Source organism: Ochotona princeps, chromosome 11 (genome assembly GCF_030435755.1).
Source record: "Ochotona princeps isolate mOchPri1 chromosome 11, mOchPri1.hap1, whole genome shotgun sequence".
Lineage (NCBI taxonomy): Eukaryota > Metazoa > Chordata > Mammalia > Lagomorpha > Ochotonidae > Ochotona > Ochotona princeps.
In genome coordinates this window covers 25,888,095-25,903,105 of record NC_080842.1, presented here as the reverse complement: position 1 = coordinate 25,903,105, position 15,011 = coordinate 25,888,095, and the positions used below count along the sequence as shown (strand labels likewise).

General features: G+C 47.2%; 1 protein-coding gene across 4 annotated transcripts in view; it reads right to left on the bottom strand.

Annotated features, from left to right (window-relative positions):
* Positions 1–15,011, bottom strand: part of DCTD (dCMP deaminase) — a 130,752-nt gene that overhangs the window by 4,649 nt on the left and 111,092 nt on the right. For 3 of the 4 annotated variants that reach the window (XM_058669954.1, XM_058669956.1, XM_058669955.1), the window contains 3 exons: positions 6,992–7,108; positions 5,593–5,689; positions 3,945–4,019 (listed from right to left, as the gene is read on the bottom strand). In XM_058669954.1, coding sequence (XP_058525937.1) covers positions 3,945–4,019; positions 5,593–5,689; positions 6,992–7,108 — 289 coding nt within the window. Of the gene's footprint in view, positions 1–3,208; positions 4,020–5,592; positions 5,690–6,991; positions 7,109–15,011 lie in introns of those variants that run through there. The other variant, XM_058669957.1, reaches the window with a different exon arrangement.

Sequence of the window (15,011 nt, the reverse complement as noted above, 5' to 3'; positions counted from 1 at the left end):
GCCACAAGCAGGAAGCCGGATGGGAAATGGAGCAGCTGGGACACAAACCAGCACCCATATGGGATCCCAGCATGTTCAAAATGAGGACTTTCGCCATTAGGTTATCATGCCAAGCCCTATTTACCAGATCTTTAAAAAAAATTCCTTGAAGGAATTTCGGGTGAAACAAAGTGGAGGGAAACATACACACACACACACACACACACAAATTTTCAGGTTGGCATTTGGTGCAGTGGTTAAATGTTCATTCGAAATGTCTGTTTCCAGTCAGTGAGCCTGGATTGAGGTCTCTGCTCCACTTAACTCCAACCTTCCTGCTATTGCAGACCCTGGAGGCAGCCAAGTGGTGATTCAAATGCTTGCTTGGGTAACTACCAGCCGCTTAGGAGACCCCAAGTTCCTGGCATCTGGCTTCAGACTGGTCCAGCCCTGGCTGCTGTGTATATGTGGGGAGTAAACTAGTAAATGGGAGAGATAGCTGTCTTTCTCCCTTTTCACTATAAAGAAGTAAATAAATATTAATGAAAAAAAAATTTACTTCCTAGCTTTGCATCAGCTCTTTCACACAGTCTATTTCGTACCCTAGGTACATATAACGCTCAAGTGGGAGAGGGCCGGAGAAGATGAGGTGTCCCTGGCCCCAGGGACTACCTTCCCTGGCCCCAGAAGGCAGCACTGGTATTCAGGAGCTCCTCTGGGTCTTTGTGCCCGCTGTCTTCTCTTGTTTTTAGTTTGGGGAAAGATCATGCTCACTGCTGGGTCTTGTTGGGCTGCAGCAGTTTTAAAGGACAGTTTCCTAGAAGAAGAAAAAAAAAAAACCAGGAAGGAAAAGCAGAAGAGCATAAATCACGTCAGGGACCCGCAGCTCCCATCATTTCACTCTCAAATTTTGCCTTTTAAATGTAGTTCCTCTGCCAGCGGTTCAGCGAGAGCTGCTCTCCTTATTGTCATTTATTACCCATGACAGGCAGCAATGCTTCCCTCAGATCCAGTCTCCCTAGCACCACAATTACCTAGTCATGCCTGCAAGGCAAAAAGACTGCTCCAAACTCCTTCCCTCTGGACTGTTTCTCCCAAAGGCCAAGTTCAAAGTAAAGCTCTATTAACGGGAACCTGACATCAGCAGAATTCTCCGGACAGGCCCATGCCCCGACTCCCACAGTGACAGCAGAAACCAAGACATCATGACTGACACTCCAGTCACTGGGAAAGCAGGCTCTGCACAAGCTGGCAGGTGGAAGACCCACACAGCCACACTGCCAGCACTAGCTGTAACCTGTGCTTCCTTACAGCACTGGCCCTGCCCTGCTAACCTCCCCACAGCGGGGGTTTTTCACTCAAACTCAACAAATCGAGACAAAGTATTGCAGGGTACAAAAATCAGATGCATTGGTAATCTACAGCCACGAGACATTTATACAAGTAACATAAAAATCATACACTCCTTGCTAATAGGATCCACAATTCAAAACAGCCTATTTCCTACCACTGGATGCTTCTCTAAAACATATATTCGGTAGGTAGTAATGGAGATAGGAAGAGATGGGGGAAAAAGAGAGGATCTTCCATTCACTAGTTCTCTCCCTACATGAATGTCATGGTTAGGGCTGAGCCAGGCTGAAGCCAGGAACCTGGAACTCCATCCACGTTTCCTACATGGGTGGCAAGACCCAAGCACTAGGGCCATCCTCTGGTGCTTCCCTAGGTGGGGAAGCAGGAAGCTGGATGGGAAGTGAAGCAGCCGAGACTCGAATGAGTGCTTATCCAGTATGTTGGCATTGCAGACAGTGGCTTAATGTGCCATAATGTGGGTCACTAAGTATGTCTGGCTTAAATTATTTTCATTTCATTTGAAGGCAGAGAGCCAGAACACAGATGGGGACAGGTCCTTCACCCACTGGTTCACTCCTTACAACTGCATCCCATGTTGCTGGATGCAAGATAGCACGTATCTCCCAGCACGTGCGTGAAAAGAAAGCTGGAACTAAAATGAAACAGCTGGGACGTCACCCAGGCACTCTTGACAGGGCATACAGGCAGCCCAAGCCACTACTTAACCACTGCCAACCCACTGCTTTCTTCTGCATGTACCTCTTGTTTCATGCACTTTGGAGCAAATAAAGGACAAAGAACCTGCAGAAGGAAAGAGAAAACTGAGAACAAAGAACAGAAACTTAGGGGTGGGGCTTCCACCTAAGAGTTAAGCCATCTGCACACCATCACAGAGCACTTGGGTCCCACACTATAGCTGTAGCTATTGATGCCAGTTTCTTGCTAACACAGACCCTGGGAGGCAGCGGGTGCTGGTTCAGCTAATGGTGTCGCTGCTCCCCATGCAGGAGAGCCGGGTTCAGTTCCTGCCTCCTGACTTCAGCTTTAGTCCAGATTCAGCCATTAAGGTTGTTTCAGAAATGAACCAACAACTGGAAACCATTCTCTCTCAAAGAGCTATAAAGGAAGGAGAAACCTAGAATACAGGACTAGCAAGCAGCAGAGTTCCTGGTGACTCCAACAGTCTGGCACGGAGCAGGTGGCCCCATCGGACGGGGAGCAGGGGCCATAGAGTTGGAAACTGCTCCCTCCATGAAGACGCATCACCTGTCAACCCCTGGGCAAAGCGCAGAGCTTGGGGTCTCAAACTGTTCTTGGAACATAAATACGTATGTGATGTGCTTCCCAGACAAAACGGAAATGAGAGAAATGGAGACTGAAGTACATAATTATAATAATGTAAGAATGAACACACTTCCGTGGTACATTTTAATAAGACACTGATAATGATTATTAAGAAGCCAAATTACAAAATGCCCTAGAATATGGAGTACAAAACCTCAGAGACAAAAGTAAAAACTCATGAAAATATTAAGAGCACTTTAACAAGGTGTAATAATCTTTATGATAAAGAAACCATTTTTGCCACAGAGGCACCATGTGTGCTTAATAAAAATTAAATGAGATTAAAGATGAGGTGCACAATCTTGCGTTCCCCTGCCCCTGGTAATTAGGAAGCTGATACTCATATAGATGAAGGTGTGGCACCAGGAGCGGGGAGCTGCTCCAGCCACAGCACCTGCTCTGTCACCAACTGCCTCCAGGAGAGCAATGTCGCCGGCAACCCACCAAGAGCTCAGGCTTCCCTTTATTCTGTGGCTGTAGTGAGTCCATGGAAAGGCACTGCCCTGGCAAGTGTGGGTGGGCACGTCCCTCCAAGCCTCCACGGCAGGGCAGGGCAGGGCCTCAGGGAGCAGCAAGGGGAGAGGAATGGTCCCCTCTAGGAACATCTCACTTCTCAGATCAACTCACTGTCATGGCTCTACGTGAGCAAGAAACCAAGAACCAGACGCAAAACCCCCACAGCGGTCCCCACCCTCAGAGGGGTGGCCGGACAGTGGGGACAGAGAACAGACCTCTAATCCAGGCTGGCCGTGTGACATGGCCAGGCTCCCTGATCCCTCTACGACTCCCATTTGCAGCTGCTGTCTTTTGGGTCCAGATTCCTTCCAAGGGCATTGAGTGTTATGCTTCGCTTGGGCCAGATGTTCCCATCTGCTCACACCCACGGCCGACATAGCAACAATGACTCATACGTCCTTCCAGCACAGCACGGGCAGGCAGTGAGCTGCAGCTGCGTGCGTCCGCTTGGTGAGGGAGTGACAGATGGCTGACGCCCTTTCCATGGGGCCTCCAGTCACCCCGCCCAACGAGCTGGGACCCAGGGCTGCAGCTGCTCAGCAACCTGGGTTCCCTTAAAGTTTCAGCAGGTGCAGCTTTCGTGTGCCGGGAGAGATGGGAAGGCCGACTGGAAGCTGTTCCCCCTTCAGATGTCTGCTTTCACCCCACTGGCTATGAAGCGCTGAGACACTACCTCCTGGTGAACAGTGTCAGCAGCCCCCTGGGAAGGCAATAATCCCAATCTTCTGATGTTTCAATGAGATGTAACTCACTGGAGCTTCTGACTTGGCCGACTGTTAATTGAATCAAAGTCAATGACAATCTTGCTGCACTTGGGTGTAAATTTCCTAAACATAAAGAAAAAAAATATATATATATATATTTGATATGCACACAAAAACAATGAACAATACAAAAATAGTATCCAGTGAGTAGTTAAAACAATTTGTTTACTTTGGTTTAACCTGTATTTTCTGTGTGGAGATTCGGTTGAGATTTTCTCTCTGTGGGAGCCAATTATCTTGCACCAAGAGAGACACACAGACCAGCAAGGACAAAACCCAAACAGAAGCCAGGGGCCGCTTGTCTGGGCTGTTCTCCACCAAGGATGTGGCAGTCCAGGGATCTCCGATAAGTTAATCTCACTACATGATACATGACTATTAGTGTCCTCTTCAGATTTACCTTCTTTAGGAAATTTTAAATCTACCTGGAATTGCTTGAAAGCCAAAAATGATACATTTTCTCTTGTTTCTTAACCATACCAAAACAAAATCAAAAACAAAAAAAACAACTCTAAGCTTTAATATTAAGGGAGAATTCTTATAAATCAAGAAGAATGCAAGCATAATATAAACGTATTCTATTTTTATTTGCTAAATTTTATTCATTATTTCTACCACAAATACAGCATCTGGGGATTAACCATTTTGAAAAACAAAATCTCTGAATAAGAAGAGTATGCACACTCTGCTGGTTCTGCCCTCGGACCAGACGGGGTCTCCCCAAGAAGCCGAGGAACGTGACTGGACTGTAAGATGTTGGACTCTGTTTAGTTTATGCTTGCAAAGAGGGAATCTCAACTGAACTTTAACTGCGGTTATGCAACAAGGAGGAGTAATCCACCATGGGGGGAGGGTGTGGGGAGGGGTGGGGAGAATCCAAGTACCTATGAAACTGTATCACATAATACAATGTAATCAATGAATAAAAAAAAAAAGAAGAGTATGCACAGAATTTCAAATTTGGATTTTAAAGTCTCACAGGCCGGCTTCACCTCGGGAGCTCCAGCTACAACCCTGGTCCCTGTGGATGAACACACAGGGTTGGGTGGTGACCTATCGTTATGTTCCCACACCTGCTGACCACAGTAGAGCTCTGAAAAGCGTTACAGCCTCAAAGTTTTCTCTGCCATGAATCCAAGGTGGCTGAATTTACTCGCAAACACAACACACCATCACAATTTCTGTTCAGCAAAGGTAATCATAAAAAGCCAAGACTTCGGATCTCAATTTAAAATGTTGCTGTAAAGAGAATTCCTGGTGTTTCAACTTGGCAGGTTATTTTCATCCTAAATTTTCTATGGCACAGTTGTTACATCTGCAAAATTTACAACGGTTTGCTGTTAACTATTGCAAGACTTGAGTGAGTTTCTACATTTCTCTTTCCTCCAATAGTTGGTGCAAGCCCTGGAAAGTTACTGATACATCATATAGACCGTCGTCAGATGGCTTCTGTCACTGCTCTTTAGAATCTAGCCTCAAAATAACATCTTAGATCCTTCTGCCATCACATTTCTGAAGACACTTCCAAGGAGGGGACATCAGGAGTCACAAGGAGAAGCCCATCAGCACAGAGGGTCTAAGGGGTTCTCCCACAGCTGCTTCACATGCCTTGGCACCCCCAGGCCACCCAGCTTACCGGAACGTGACCCCAGCCATATCAAACATGAGCCTTGCCGCTGTGGTCTCCTCACTGTCATGGTATTTGTCAGACATGAAAATCACTTCTTTTATACCTTCAAAGAAAACGAAGGGAGTCTCATTAGTCCACGCCTACTTAGGTCCCACCGAGGATACACAGCAGTAGAGGGAGCCCTGGTCATCATGGCTGGGACCAGTGCATGCACAGACACTGTCCAGTTCCTGACATACACATGTAGATATCTGCTGCTTTCTGATTCAGTTGAGGGTGGATTATATATAATTGGCCTTCCAGTCTTTGTGGAATTTTTAAAAACAATTACAAAGTGAAAGCATGTCAAATAGCCAAGCTTTGATCTGAGTAACAACTTTTCTTTCCCCTTCAGGTAATCAATCAATTGTTCTTTATTCACAAAGCAAAGACTCTAAACCCACTCCAGGAGAGTGGGCAAGTGGGGACAGGAGCTAAGCGTCACTGCAGGTGGCTTTGCAGACCAACTTCAACCAGCTCCATGGAGAGTGCATTGGTCTTTTCTGGACCGCACTAGGCCAGCACCACATTAAGGGTTGGGAACTCTAAGGCCCAGGCACTGCTCCTCACAGCCTTGGAAGGGACGAGGGGCTGGCCCACGAAACAGGCACCTGCTGCTGCCGTTGCATGCAAGGGTAGCCAGGGATGGCACAATAGCGGCAACGTGAAGGCCAGGCTGTCCCTTGATGGCAGGAGCGCTATGTGGCTCTAAGAGCACAGGGCAGTGATTAACAGCCCCTAAAAAACACACATCTGGCTTGACTCAAAATCTCAAACCCAGAATGTTATGGAGATAAAGCACAGCTGAGTCTTAGATGTGACAGTTTGAAAAAGGTAAGACATTCAGAATACAATGGTGCAGATTTACAGCAACTGTTAACAAGAAAAACTCAAAGTAGTAACCATTTGAGTCTTATGCATTTAGATGCAAAAATATGTTTAGATCCTCCAATATCTTCCATGTATTAGATACAAATTAAAATTTCATATACAGACTCCCAGCTGACCTTGATTCTGACAGAAGTTCATTTCTCTCCCTCCCCTCCAATCTACGCACAATATGTCAGAGAATAGTAAATTGACAGTAATTATATGCAATGCCTGTGTTGCTTTTTGGCAGTCTGCAGTTTAAGAAGTTGCAAACTAAATTAAAAACATGCTAAGAATCACAGAGGATGCAATTAGTCTTAGCATACCTGGCACCACTCAAAAACAAAACACAGAGTATCTTGCAAAGCTGATAGCACAATTAATTTAGATCTAAACAATAGTGATATAAGATCAAATGCATCTGCAACGAGCTACTGGTGAGCAGGCAGCAATACAAATGGTACAAATGGTACAAATGGCGGGGCCTGGCTCCTACCTGCCTGGATGATGAGCTTAGCACATTCGTTACACGGGAACAAGGCGACGTACATGCTGCAGCCTTTCACATCAGCCGAGTTCTTGTTCATGATCGCGTTCAGCTCAGCGTGGCACACTGCAGGTTTGAAAGAGAAGAGGGAAAACTCAAACAGCAGCTCATAAAGAGTTTATACGAATAAAGTATTCCATTTTCTGCCCCTAACAACCACCTAGGGTGCAGGGAGGTAGAGGATTTAAAAAGTTCACGGAAAATGCATATTATAAACAAAACTACACATGGGTTTCAAAAAACTTCCGTACCTAAGTATTTCCTTACAGGTGTCTTTTTTTTTTTTTAAGATTTATTTTTTATTCTTAATGGAAAGGCTTTTTTTTCAAATTTTATTTTTGATGTTCATTCACACAGTTGATTAGGGTAAGAAGGATCGAGGGTTAGGGGAAAGTGGGGAAGACCATTGTTTCCAAATTTGTTTTCTTCTTCCTGTATCTGGAGGGATTGGAGAAGAAGGGAGAAGTTGTACCCAGCCTCCCAACTGCATCAGTACCCCAGGATGGGGGATGGCCACCCAATATCGTCCCCGGGTCTCCAATGTGGAGCATACTCCAAAGGTTCTGCTCCAAGAGTTTCGATCCTTGCAGATCCAAGGATGAGGAAATCCTTGCAAGGTCCAGTGGCTGGCATAGTCCACCCTAGAGTCTCCATTTGCCTAGAAATTTGCTGTCAAGCTTCACTGGGGTAGTTGACAAACTTATTCTGCCCTCCTACCTCTGCTGTGGTACCAAATGTCCTCTGCAGGCTCTAATGGACTACCAAATCCTCCATGAGCATCTGGGTATGCTGTCCACTGCGCCATCTTCAGTAACCAAAGAGGCCCTATTCAGATACATGCACTCCCATCTAAGGTGATTCCAGATCTGACTCCTGTGTGTGTCCACCAGTACAGGGTCCAGCTCATTCTGTCACCCACATCAGTCTGCACACACAAATAGCTGCAACTGCTGGGTCAGTTCTGTTTCAAGCCCCATCTCTTACACAAATCAGTGGATGCTGTGGCCCAGTCCAACTATGTCCAAGACACATTCGGCCCCCACGTACACCATTGGGAGCTGCAGCCCAGTCAGAGGGACCCCTAATTACTCCCACTGGGTGGGCCCCTAGCCCTGGATCCTGTGTCTGCCAGCATGTGCAGCAGACTGTTCCAGTCTATCCCACATCCCATTCAGCTCTTGTACATATCACTGGGTGCTGAAGCCTAACTCAACCCAACCAACTCTACCCTCAAGCCCTCATTCATGCCAGTGGGTGCCACAGCCTAGCCAGGCCCTAACCTGCCCCCAGACCTCTCATGATCACCACCGGCAGTTGCAGCCCATCAGAGAGGTACCCACAGTTTCCCTATTGGACCATTCCCTACCCCAGATCTTGCACTTTCCAGGTGGTTCTGCATCCTAGCTCAATAGGACTTGCCCCCAGTCCTAGCAGTTGCCAGCTGCTGCTGCAGCAAAGCCAATCAGCCTGCCCTTACTCTGGCTAACACTTGCACCAGTGGATATAGTCAGTTAGCCCAACCTGTTTCTCCCCCTAACTAGCTCACATCCGGCCAATAGATATGATAGCCCTGTAGACAGACAGATTTTACAGAGAAGGAGAAACAGTGAGAAAGATTGTCCGTCTACTGGTTCACTCTCCAAATCACCATAACAGTCAGAGCTGAACCAATCTGAAGCCAGAAGCCTCTTCCGGAGCTCCCACGTGGTTGCAGGATCCCAAGGCCTTGGCCCATCCTTGACTGCTTTCTCAGGCCACAAGCAGGGAGCTAGCTGGAAAGTGCAGCAGCCGGGACACAAACCAGCGCCTATTTGGGAACCTACTACAAAGATTTAGCTACTGAGCCATTGTGCTGGGCTCCGTACGGGTCTCTTAACTACAAAGCCAACCACCCACCCTCAACATATCCTTTAATTCTATTTTCCATGAACCTCTTTGAACTATCTTTGTACAGCAGACTCGTTTTTCTTTTTTGTTTTTTAAAGATTTACAGAGAGCAGAGACAGGGCAATAAATCCTCCATTCCACTGGTTCACTTCCCCAAGTGGCCACAATGGCCAGAGCTGAGCCAATCCGAAGCCAGGAGCTTATTCTGGGTCTCCCAAGAGAGAACAGCGTCCCAAGGCTTTGGGCCATCATCTACTGCTCTCCCAGGCCACAGGCAGAGAGATCTGAATGGGAAGTGGAGCAGCTGGGACACAAACCCGCCCCACATGGGATTCCAGCACATGCAAGGCAAGGATTTGGCCACTAGGCTATTGTGCTAGGCCCCAACAGACTCCATTAAAAAACTGACTAGAGGGCTCGGCAGCGTGGCCTAGTGGCTAAGGTCCTCGCCTTGATCCCATATGGCCGCTGGTTCTAATCCCGGCAGCTCCACTTCCTCTCTATCTCTCCTCCTCTCAGTATATCTGACTTTGTAATAAAAATAAATCTTTAAAAAAAAAAAAAACCAAACTGACTAGAAATGACAAGTTCTAAACATTCCTAAGGAGGGCCATGTGGTCTGACTGCATCGTGAACAGGAGAGAAACCACTCACCACAATCAACCTCAGTCTGTTAGCACCTGGAACAGCCAACAGGGGTGGAGGTCAAGTACCTTTACCCCTGCTGAGCACAGCGATAGCTTAGCATGCCACAAGACCCAGGGGTACTGAACTGTCCACATAAAATGGCTCATTAGTGTGTTGATATGCACACACTGCAGCCATTAAGAGGGTAGGGAGCAATTTTAAGAGCAAAGAGGTGAAGCTGAGTGTTTCTATCCTGACGGATCTGCTGCACCTCACAGCTCTCAGCCCCGGCATACACAAGGAGCCATCACCACCAGTTACAAGGAAACCTCTCACAATGTGATAGTAATAAAAGGCAATGTCTTGAAACACTGCACTGTCTCACCAACAATCCTCAAATGATGACAGCAGGTCTTCCCTGTTGGCCAGGTTTCAAGGTTCAAGAGGGTACTGGGCCCTGGCTCATGTCCCGGCTGCTCCATACAGCTCCCTGCCTGTGGCCTGGGAAAGTAGTGGAGGATACCCCAAGGCCTTGGGACCCTGATCCACCTGGGAGACCCGGAGGAGGCTCCTGGCCCCTGGCTTCAGATGGGCTCAGCTCTAGCTGTTGTAGTCAGTTGGGGAGTGAATCAACGGATGGAAGATCTTCCTCTTGTAAACCTGACTTTTCAGTAAATATAAATAAATCTTAAAAACAAAACAAAAACAAACCACTATCCCATCTCTCTTGTGCCTGTGCGAGTAGACCTATTTCCTGGGCCCTGTGTGGGCCAGCACCGCTCCTCATGGGACTTGCCACATAGACTTGGTTCTTAATCCCTCAGCCTGCTAAGTGAAGTTTCTGTAAGGCTAACTGCTACTGGCACTGAATTTTTACACAAAACCCACAAAACAAACTCCTTATGACTGCTGACTATAAAGCTAACTATACCTTGGAAGGCCCCAGAGAGCTTCCACAACACTAACATCCGTCCTGGATCAGGCAGGGACAGTGGTCTAAGGTGTGGCCTGGGCTGGGCCAGCACTGCCCTCCCTACACAGTCTATGCACACATATGCTGAGACATTTACTGAATGAATTAATGACTGGCTGTGACCCACAGCAACAAAACTTCCGGCATAAAAGGTGAGGACCTTCAAGGGTCTCCCTGACCCTCCCCAACTACCAATATTCTGTATGGAAATACTTCTCCCTGGTATTTTACAGCCTTTAATGAATAGCAGCTTAAGCTCAGCTCACTCCTCACTCATTCAATGCATTTTTAAAAAAGATTTATTTATTTTTATTGCAAAGTCAGATATACAGAGAGGAGGAGAGACAGAGAGGAAGATCTTCTATCTGATGGTTCACTCCCCAAGTGAGCGCAACGGCCGGTGCTATGCCGATCCGAAGCCAGGAGCCAGGAACTTCTTCCGGGTCTCCCACATGGGTGCGGGGTCCCAAGGCTTTGGGCCTTCCTTTACTGCTTTCCCAGGCCCCAAGCAGGGAGCTGAATGGGAAGTAGAGCTGCCTGGATTAGAACTGGTGCCCATACGGGATCCCAGTGAGGACTTCAGCCGTTAGGCCATGGTGCCGGGCCCTTATTCAATGCATTTTTTAAAGAAAGATTTATTTTATCAGAATGGCAAATACACAGAAAGAGACAGAAAGATCTTCTGTCCGATAATTCATTGTCCAAACAGCTGCCACTGCCAGAGGTGAACTGACCCAAAGCCAGGAGCCAGGAACTTCCTCCATGTCTCCCACACGGGTGCAGGGTCCCAAGGTATTGGGCCACCCTCAACTGCTTTCCCAGGCCACAGGCAGGGAGCTAGATGGGAATTGGAGCTGCCAGGATTAGAACCGGCGCCCATATGGGATCCTGGTGCGTTCAAGGCGAGGACCTTAACCACTGCGATATCACACCAGGCCCTATTCAATGCACTTTTACTGAATTGCTGCTTCAGGTCAAGCAGAAGACCTGGCCCAGCCGCCTTGGCCAGCACCCTGTTTTGGGGTGGTCTCGTGACAATTCCCATGCCTGTGTGCCCTGCAGCAGTCACTCAAGGGCAACAGCAATGCGTGTATCCTCATCATAGACCATGAACACCACATTAAGGCATCTTGGGCGAAGGAAAACAAATTTCAGTCTCTCGCAGAATAATCCTTACTGGCCACCACCCACAGAGAAAAGGATACTGAAGCTCCGGGATCAGGAAAAGGTGATGGTGCCCAGGGGCCCTGGCCCTGGGGAGGCTGCCCTGGGTGACCAAGATGTTTGGAAGCCAACACTAACACTGCTCTGTGTTAACAACAATTAGCCCTAATTGTTTCTTTTACTTCCCCTTGGGGGCAAAGCCAAGCCTTTCAGGTTCTTTGTAACATCTCCACAGGCTGCTACAAGGCTATGAACATGAGTGTTAAATAGTTACCAAGTAAATAAAGGAGGAAATGCAGATTTCAATTATATGCTTCCTCATCTAATAGATGTCTAGTAGATACATTTTTTATTATCTTGGTGTTGATATGCCAAACTAGAGTCTGTGAGTCTGTTATGAAACTTCTCATGGTGTCCGTCTTGGAATCTTGAAAAACTGTCGCGTTACTGATGTCTATCTTTTCTAGCTCATTCCAGGCAGTGTGGGGCAGTATTTAATACTACAGGTCTGGATTCATCAGTGTGAACTAACATGAAAAAGGCTGTCTTCGGCAGCATCCAACATCCAGTATAGATAGTGGTTCACAGAAAGAAAAAAAAAATTACAAAGACTTGTTAACTCTTAACATAAAAAAAAGGTAAAATAAATCAATTCACATGGTAAAGATAGAAAGCTCCTTGCTACAAAATATAAAAATAAGGGCCTGGTACAGTAGCCTAGTGGCTGAAGTTCTCATCTTGCATCTGCCAGGATCCCATATGGGTGCCAGTTCCTGTCTTGGCTGCTGCACTTTCCTTCCAGCTCCCTGCCTGTGGCCTGGGAAAGAAGTTGAGGACAGCCCAAAACCTTGGGACCCTGCACTCGCATGGGAGACCCAGAAGAAGCTCCTGGCTTCAAACTGACTCAGATCTGGCTGTTGCGGCTACTTGGGGAGCAAACCAGTGGATGGAACATCTCTCTGTCTCTCCCTTCTCTTTGTAAATCTGACTTTCTAATAAAAATAAAATAAATGTTAAAAAAAATTACAACCCACACAGTGTGCTGGGCGATCTGGACGGCAGCATGGTGAGCTACACTTGACGCTGGCTACTAGAATCACTGCACAGGCCACGACCATGTCCATGCCAAACCCAGCAATGGCCAAAGTGGATCAGCTCAGCGCAGAGGCTAAGGATCAACCCTTCCCCACGTCTTATCCCCACACCCCTCCACTCTGACATGGCAAACACCCACTTTCTCCCCCCAGCTACCCCTGCTGCACAAGCACTGAGGAACACCAGCTAACCCAGTCACTCTCACTTCCGTGCCTCCACTGGTCCTGTCCATCTTGATCCTGGGCAACTGGATGATCGCCAGTTTACTGAATGTAGGTAAGAGGGGTGTCTACAGTTTCCTTTACCGGCCCTGGCCATCTACACTGATTCAATACCAGAGCATGGCCAGCTCGTAGCGGAGAGCCTGCAGGACCGCCTCCCTCATGTCATGGACGGCTTTATCATTACCCAAGCCCAGCTTCCACCCCGTTGGCCCGAGGTCAGTGGGCTGCTCTCCTATGCAGGACTTCTCAGAACTCCATTGCCTTCTCCTCTTTCTCTTGCCTTTCCCAGGGTTAATGCTTGTACCTAGGAAGTTTTCATGACGTAGTTTAAAGTGTCTAAAAAGAGAGACAAATTTCCTGTTTTCCTACCATTACACATCAGTGGCAAAACAATAAGCAACAGAGGCCTCTAAACGACAAGCACAATGAGTGACACAAAACCCTCCAATTATGTCCCAACAGCGTTCAAGAGGAAAAGAACCCAATGCAGAAACTATCAGACAAATACTTACCAAGGTCTTGATTGTCAGAGGAGAACCTGTTTCGGGTAATTACAAGACAATTCATATGCTTTGGTCTTTCCTCCCCCTCTTTTCCATTACTGACTGTCAGAATTCAGAACTGCATTAACCTTGGACCACTGAGAAGAGACTGTATAATTAGAAAACTGTATTTTTCAAATTCTCCCATACTAGGGCTTGATTAATCCCTACTGTCTCGTGTAGGCGGTTCTCTAGAAGTTTGACAAATTAACAGGATACGTTCCATCGTTGGGTAGATTTAACAGACCCAACATATTATAGATTTGCTTTTTCATCTCATTTGATATAAGACTAATATAGTATCTATTTTAGACAGTGTATTAAGATTACCCACATAGGCAAAAACAAAAACAAAAACAAACCCAAAACCTGAAGAATGCTAAACAGGTTCTAATTTCCACACAGGTTAGCAGTACAAGCATTCGCCTGCTTTCAATTCATCTTTACCTGCTCCTCAGACACAACAGCAAACCCAGGGGCCTGATCAAATCTGTAGCCAGGAAAACCAAGCCCCCTCCAAAGTGGTGGCAATTCCTCACGGGCAGTGGTACACAATCTTACCTGCGAACCCCTTCCTCAGGCCTGACGGGCAGTCAGCCAAAGCCACCTTGAAAAGGTGGGCAGCCGGGTGGGTGCGGGGGCCCGCTCTGGTTAGGGTCAGGCTCAGAAGCCAGACACACAGCACCTGTTGCTGCTCCTGCTGCCTCCGGCCAGCACTACAGGCTGAGCTGTGAGAGGTGTAGACAGCTGGGGTCGCTGACAGGGCAAGGATCAAGGCTCAAGCAGTGCATGCTGACTGGCTTCTGGAATAAAAAGGTAAGGAAGTGTCACCTGCACTCTTTCCGCTGGACTCTCACAGTTAACAATTGACATGAGCTGGCTGACCTGCATTTTTTTTTTTAAATAACCAATGAGAATTTACAAGATACTCCACTTCTCTGATGACAAAGCTGTTTGTCTTGACTTGAGATAAGGGTCTTAAAGATTTTGGGGGTCCCACTGGTATCAGAATCATGAAATAATGATTTCATGATTTCCTGGATAATGGCTCCAGGATAATGGGCATATCTCTTGGGGCATGGGCACCTTCACCCTGTCCTTGCTGCCCAGTACAAGCCTAATGGAAACTTCTACCTAGGCCAGGGCGTGCTCACTTCCCTAACAGAGTCATTTGAGGAACTGCTTCAATACTTCTAGAACTGAAATGGAATTTCAACTATTTCTTCCTTAATTATTGAAAGATACCCTGTCAGGCCCTCATCTGTCACTGCCAACTCCTGGAGAGCCTACCCTCCAAGTCAATAATTCAACCATAGAACAGCGGTGAAGTGAAGCTCCTCTGTGACCTCACCAGGTGCCCCACCCTCACCCCAGGGGCATAAACAGTCCACCCTTAGGGCTGCCTCCCACTCCAAAGCAGTGGTCCCAAATGCTGTCACAACTTGCATCCCCTTTCA